The sequence below is a fragment of the Oryctolagus cuniculus genome, chromosome X, assembly GCF_964237555.1.
Source record: "Oryctolagus cuniculus chromosome X, mOryCun1.1, whole genome shotgun sequence".
In the NCBI taxonomy this organism is placed as follows: domain Eukaryota; kingdom Metazoa; phylum Chordata; class Mammalia; order Lagomorpha; family Leporidae; genus Oryctolagus; species Oryctolagus cuniculus.
Genome location: NC_091453.1, coordinates 132,674,061 through 132,680,219, shown reverse-complemented (window position 1 = coordinate 132,680,219; position 6,159 = coordinate 132,674,061). Strand labels below are relative to the sequence as shown.

At 61.4% G+C, this 6,159-nt stretch overlaps 1 protein-coding gene across 1 annotated transcript; it reads right to left on the bottom strand.

Moving 5' to 3' along the window:
* On the bottom strand, nt 1-5,122 carry FAM50A (family with sequence similarity 50 member A). Its single transcript, XM_008250296.4, has 13 exons — nt 4,826-5,122; nt 3,687-3,771; nt 3,491-3,590; nt 3,198-3,343; nt 1,707-1,783; nt 1,546-1,612; nt 1,326-1,387; nt 1,072-1,148; nt 799-853; nt 656-704; nt 496-566; nt 296-406; nt 1-185 (listed from the first exon to the last, which is right to left on the bottom strand). The coding sequence occupies exons 1-13, from the start codon at nt 4,934-4,936 to the stop codon at nt 177-179; spliced, it is 1,020 nt and encodes a 339-aa protein (XP_008248518.1). The 5' UTR covers nt 4,937-5,122; the 3' UTR covers nt 1-176.
* Nucleotides 5,123-6,159: the final 1,037 nt, after the last annotated feature.

Sequence of the window (6,159 nt, the reverse complement as noted above, 5' to 3'; positions counted from 1 at the left end):
TTTCCCGCAGTGCACCTGCTCCAACTCTGACAAGTGCATTCTTTTTATTGTAAAAGAGAAAGGCAGGGGATGGCGCTGCCAGGGTTGGGGCAGCCAGACGTCCGGAGCCACGACGACACAGCGGCGCGCCCGGGGAGGCCGGAGGGGAGGCGAGACCACGCCGCCTCCCAGGATGCTCAGCGGATCTGGTGTGAGGATGAGGAGGGCACAGGGGCAGAGAAAGAGACGAGATGAGCCGGGCTGCCTGGCAGCTGCCCGCCTGGCAGCAGGGGGCCGTCCCCGCCTCCTCACTCACCGTGTACTTGTCCCACTTCTTCTCGGGGTCGTAGGGTTCCCAGCGGCTGGCGGGGAAGATATGCTTGTTTTTTTCATACCAGCTCCTCAGCACCACCTTGCCAGCATGGGACTGCGGAAGGAGACGGCCCTGCAGCTCTGCCCGGAGCCACGTGACCCGACACCTCCCGCCCTGCCCTCGGCTGCAGGCACCCAGCGCACCTCATCCTTCTCCACGGTGGCGTCACTGAGCAGCCGCACATCATCGTGAACGTCGAAGTTGAAGAGTGGCCCTGCAGGGGGACGACACAGCCCAACATCGCGCTGCCGCCCCGCCACGGCTGGGGCAAGACGCCGGCGGAGGCTGGGCGGGGGCACTCACCACTCTTTCCCCGGGCCTTGGTGACGATGAAGTCATAGAAGCTGTGATGCTAGGAGCCAAGCACAAGGAAGGAAGTGCTGACGGCTGCCTGGCTCAGCCGCACCCACCCCTGTCACAGGCAGGCCGGGGCCGGGGGCACTCACGTGGGGGATGATCAAGTCCTCCTTGATGTACATGAGCTGCTCCACGCCTGCCGACCTGAGGACGAGAGGCAGGAGGGGCTGGGCGCACAGACGGGGAGGGCGGAAGCAGCCAGCGAGGAGAGCTGAGCCCTCCCACCAAGCTCTCTCCGAGGGCAGGAAGGACGGCGGAGCCCGACCCTCGTCTTTGGGGCGCACAGTGCCCTCTGTGCCGCCTTCCTACGCAGGGAGCACTCGTGCGGGGCCTGCTGCCATGGGCATGCGCGCACTCCTCACCTGAGCTCACTGAAGTCTTTGCGAAGGATCTCGAGCGCCTTCTGTAGGAACTGCTGCATCGTGTTGCCCTTCTTCATCTGTGTGAGACGCCAGCAGTGAAACCAACACAGATGCCTACAGAGGGCTCTTGCCGGGGCAGAGGGGCAGAGGCCCAGGGCCCTCATTCCCCACCCCCACCGCTGCCCTCTGAATCCACAGGGGGCCTCCCAAAGCCTTCCCCCAAACCCGAGGGCCGCTGGGCCCACACTGCTCACCTTGACTGTCCGCCGGTGCCCGGAGCCATCCCAGTAACTGAAGGTGATCTCGATCTCCTCGCCTGCAAAGCACAGCTGCCCTTGGCCTCCACATCCGGGTGTCCCCGTGCGCCCGCCCCCGGGCTTCCTCGGGGCTCAGCCTGTGCTCCTGCTCCACCTCTCCGGATCCCAGGGCCCCCCGCCCGCCGGGCTGCACACCTCCAAGTCCGCGAGTGCTTACTTTTGATCTTCTCTTGCTTGGCTTCCCACTCTTGCCGCAACTCCTCCCGAAGCCGGTTCTCTTCCTCCTGAGGGAGCAAACCAGCAGAGCAGTGAGGGCCAGCGCTGGGGTCAGGGTCAGGGCCTGGGCCAACGGCAGAGCCAGGGCTCCGTGGCCTTTACCTCACGGTCTCGGTCAGGCAAGAAGCTTGTGTCAACATCTGGATTCTTCCCTAACTTCCTCTTCTTCGTGGTGACCTCTGGAGCAGAGAATGTCGGCATTGTTATATGAAAACACTGTGAGCTTGGGAGGACTTCCAACTTACAAACCAACAACGGACACTGCCCTCCCATCCCTGGGCCCCTTAAAATGAAACCCCCAGAGGGAGACAGGAGCCCATGAAGCAGTTTCCTAAAAGCTCTGTACAAGTACACGGTGAGGAGGCGGGCACGGTGGGCCTTCCCCTCCCAAGCTGCAGCTCCTGCCACACATGGGGCTGAGCCCCCGGCACCCAGCCAGCGCCGCCTGTTACCATGGCAGCATCTGCAATCCAGCCAGTTAAATACAACTTCTTACTGAAATTACACCTGGTTCTTGTTCTGTTTCATCATGCCTGCTAAAACATGCAAAATCAAAGCCGCAGGTGGCTGGCATGTTCTCCCTCCTGAAAGCCATGCAGTGCCACCCCCTGCCTTGGTTTCCTCTTGCCCCCTTCCCAGGCCTGGGAAGCGTGATCTTTGCCCCCTCTCCGCAATGAGATTTCCCGCATCCTTCAGGCCCACCTCCATCGTTCCCTCATGGGACACTCTGCCTGACCTGTGACTGCCACTAAGACAGGGACAGGGCCTGCAGGGCCCTTGGCCAGGCACCGAGCAGGTGTACAGTACACAGGGCTGCCTCCCTCCCCAGCCTTCCCAATTTGTACCTGATGGCCCCTAATTCTGGGGCCAAACCAGTAGCCACTGAATTTCAGCAGATATGTAAGATCAGGTGGAAACTATTCAACACTGAATTAACTACTAGGGGCCTCAGTCACATGGCAAGCGCTTGGGCCACCCGTGCCAAGCGGCTACCATCTCGGGCCATGCGAACACTTCCAACGTTGCAAGGTTGGACCAGCCAGCCTGGGCTTGAGACCATCCTGCGCAGCACTAGTGAAGAGCAGCTTCTGGAACATTCGGACTGGGTACCAGTCTGCTTCTGACACTGAGCCCACACTGAGCTGTAACAAAAGGTGCGGGGGGGCCAGCATGGTAGAGTAGCAGGTCAAGCCACTGGCCTGAAGTGCCGGCATCCCATATAGGTGCCAGTTCTAGTCCCAGCTGCTCCACTTCCGATCCAGCTCTCTGCTGTGGCCTGGGAAAGCAGTGGAAGATGGCCCAAGGCCTTGGGCCCCTGCAGCGACGTGGGAGACCCGGAAGACGCTCCTGGCTTCCACCTAGCCCAGCCCTGATCATTGAGGCCATCTGGGGAGTGAACTAGCAGATGGGAGACCTCTGTCCTTCCCTCTTTCAACATATATAAATGAATAAAATCTTCTACAAAAATTTTTAAAAATTAAAACCCAGTGCAGCCTGGGACCCGTGCGTTCCTCTCCTATGCCAAGAAGCCAGGAACCCAAGCCACCACTGTGGAAGGACGAGCCCACCCGCCTGCCCCGAGCCCACGCTCACCTTCCCTTTCCAGCTCCTCCTCGTACATGGCTGCCTCCTCTTCCTCCTCAGCCCCCTCCTCCTCTTCTTCCAGGGTGAAAGACAGGCTAGAGATCTTCCGCTTGGCCTCCTTCTTGCGCTCCTTCTCTCGCAGTTTCTCCAGCTTCCTATCAAGGGCACGCAGGCGTCACGTCCCATGTCCTCCCTTCCCTGACCCAGAGCCCCCTGTGCGAGACTGCGAGACGGGACCTCCCCAGCAGCCCAGGGGCCCACGGGCACGAGCTCCATAGCCAGGAGGTGCCGCGAGCACCCACAGCTGCAGCTCCTTCGACTGCTCCTTCTTGGCCAGCTGCTTCTCCCGCTCCTTCACCAGGGCCTCCTGCTTGGCCTTCATGTCATTCAGGGTCACCAGACCTGTGAGGCAAGGGGACATGGGGCGGGTCAGCCACTCGGGCCAGCAAACCAGTGGCCCCTGGGCTCCGGCGACGACGGCACATGCGCCCTGCTCACCCACGGTGCTGGACTTGAGCTCAGCCTCCACCGCATCATAGTGCGCAGAGAACTTCTTGTCGATATTGGATTTCATTATGTTCTCCTGTCCGGGAGTGAGAGTGGCGATGAGCACCCGCGCCCGCGCCCCTGCCCCCGCCCCCCGCCGGCTACTCCAGCTGGAAACAGCACGCTTTCAGGAACTGGGTGCTGGTCCTAGATCTGCCCCTCGAGTCACTACAATGTGACCCTGGAAAAGACATGTCCCCTTTCCTTTGTTGATGGAAGGGTCCATGAGGCTGGGGGTAATGTTCCCTGGGTAGCCTGGGACCACCTCACCTTTGGCTGTTTCTGTCTGTAGCCTTTAAGCTAAAGCTCCTGCAGCCCAGAAGAATGGTCAAGGAAGCCAGCCCCTTTGGGAGCGAGTTTTCTCCCTCCAGATTCCCGATGTTGCCAACAGCTTTACCACAAGGCCTCTTCCGTGCAGCCTCAGCCACTTGGTGCCACTGAGCCACCTCTGGGGTCTCCAAAAGATGTGGCCAGCAGAGAAATCTACTTTTAGCTTGCCAGACTGTCCCTGGGCACGCAGGCCTCTGCGACACTGGTTCCCCTGCTGACAGCCCACTCTCACTGGACACTTGCTGAAGTGTTGCTTGGACCACTAGCACCCGAAGGTTCGCCTTTGGTGAGCGAACAGGGCGCACAGAGGATCTGCAATGTGCCTCAATGGCCGGCGGAGAAGCCAAGCTTTGCGGGGCGCCCCCTGCAGCTCTACTGGGGAGAGGGTCTGCCCTTCCCAGTACCCATTGGGTCAGGGCAGGAACCTCGCCCCGAGAGCGGAGGGAATCGAGCCACAATGCGCTGTGCTTGGGAAGGGCCGTGGAGGCGCCCATCAACACAAACACAGAGGGTGACATCTCTCTGCTAGACTCTAGCTACAATCCAGCTAGCTCAAATCCTGGGCCCATTTTACAGATGAGACCCGCTGGCTCGCTTCCGGCTCCTGCTGGAGGTCGACAAGCAAGGGCCCCGCCCCGGCGCAGGGCCAGCCCTCCAAGAACTCGCAGCACGCCGCCCGGGGTTTCCCAGGGCCCCAGCGTCGCACGCGGCCGCCAGGGGGCCCCGGCGGCGCGCATGCTCCGAGGCGCCCCGGCCCGCACCTCTGCAATCCGCTGCTTCATCTGCTCCATCTGCTCGCGCTGCTTTTCTCGTTTCTTCATAAGGTGCATGGCGCGGCCCGCCTCGCTTGCGGCGCCCTTGTATTGAGCCATGGCGATGGCGGCGGCGACACTGACAACGGCCCGGCTGAGTCTCGGCGGTGGCAGTGGCGGTGGCGGTGGCGGTGGCGGTGGCGGTGGCGGCGGCGGCGGCGGAGGCGGAGGCAGAGGCAGCGGCGGCGCAGTCAGCTGACGCGTGACGTCAGTCACCAGGGACTGCGCGGGCGCCCTGCCCTGCCCCGCCCCGCGCCGCGCCGGCCCTCCAGGCACGTGACCGCCGCCCGCCCCGCCCCGCCCCGCCCCGCCCCGCCCGCTTTCCGGGGCTAGGCCGGTTCCCAGCCTTGACTCCCATGCCTCATTGGCCTGGAGGTTGGGGGCCCCGGCTTCCTGCGCTTGCTTATTAACCCTGACTCCACGTTGGAACCCCCTGGTCACCCTATTTCCTCCACCTGCTTGCTGTGGACCTCTACCCAAGGACATAACCCCTAGTCCTCCTGCCTCCTCCCTGCCTGACGTCAGGCCTTGGTTGTCCACGCTCCCCCTCACCTAATTGGCCATTGATCTGGAGACTGGCATCCCTGCTACCCTACCTGGGACTTTTGATTCCCATCCAAAGCGGGGCCCGAGTTCTCTCCCTCACCAGGCCTGAAGGTGGCAGTCCTGGTGCCAGCACTAACTCCCTGGAGGGCCCTGGGCAGATCAGTTGCATGTCAGCCTCCTCTGAAACGCCCTGATGAAGAATGTCAGCTTCCAGAGTCAGACCCCAACGCAGGGAGCCAAGGCCCTGCCAAGAACTACAGACGCAGGCACAGGTTTCAACACGGTTTTATTGGGAGGCTTTGTTTTCCGTGAAATACACTAGAGGTTGGGGAAGGGGACACATTCACTTCGCAAGGTAAGTAAGGGTTTCCCACCACTAAAGGAAAGGGGTGGGGCAGGGCACATGGGGTCGGGATCCATTTTCCCACCTCCTTCTGCTTTGCTCTCATTTCTTCTCTCTCTCAAGTACCAGAGAATGCAAACACAGACAAGAAACCAAAACAGAAGATCAAACTCCACCAGGGCCACACCTAAGCCTTCCCGGCTGCCCAGGCTAGGCCAGGACTGGGAGGGGCTGGGAGAGTTCACTGGACAGCCCCCAGGTTGCTCTAGGAGGATGCAGGCTCAGGTGGGGTGGGCTGCAGTTAATAAATTAGAATAAATTACGGGGAAAAGGAATGCAATTTTGTGCTGGGAGGGCCCCTTCTTTCCAACACACGAGAGTTGGTGGGGGGAGG

Excerpts from the sequence above, each read along its gene's own strand:
- FAM50A (XM_008250296.4), bottom strand. The coding sequence starts at position 4,936 with ATGGCTCAATACAAGGGCGCCGCAAGCGAGGCGGGCCGCGCCATGCAC. Across the intron at positions 3,772-4,825 it reads TGAAGCAGCGGATTGCAGAG|GAGAACATAATGAAATCCAA; the intron begins GTGCGGGCCGGG and ends ACTCCCGGACAG. Across the intron at positions 407-495 it reads CCACCGTGGAGAAGGATGAG|TCCCATGCTGGCAAGGTGGT; the intron begins GTGCGCTGGGTG and ends CTCCTTCCGCAG.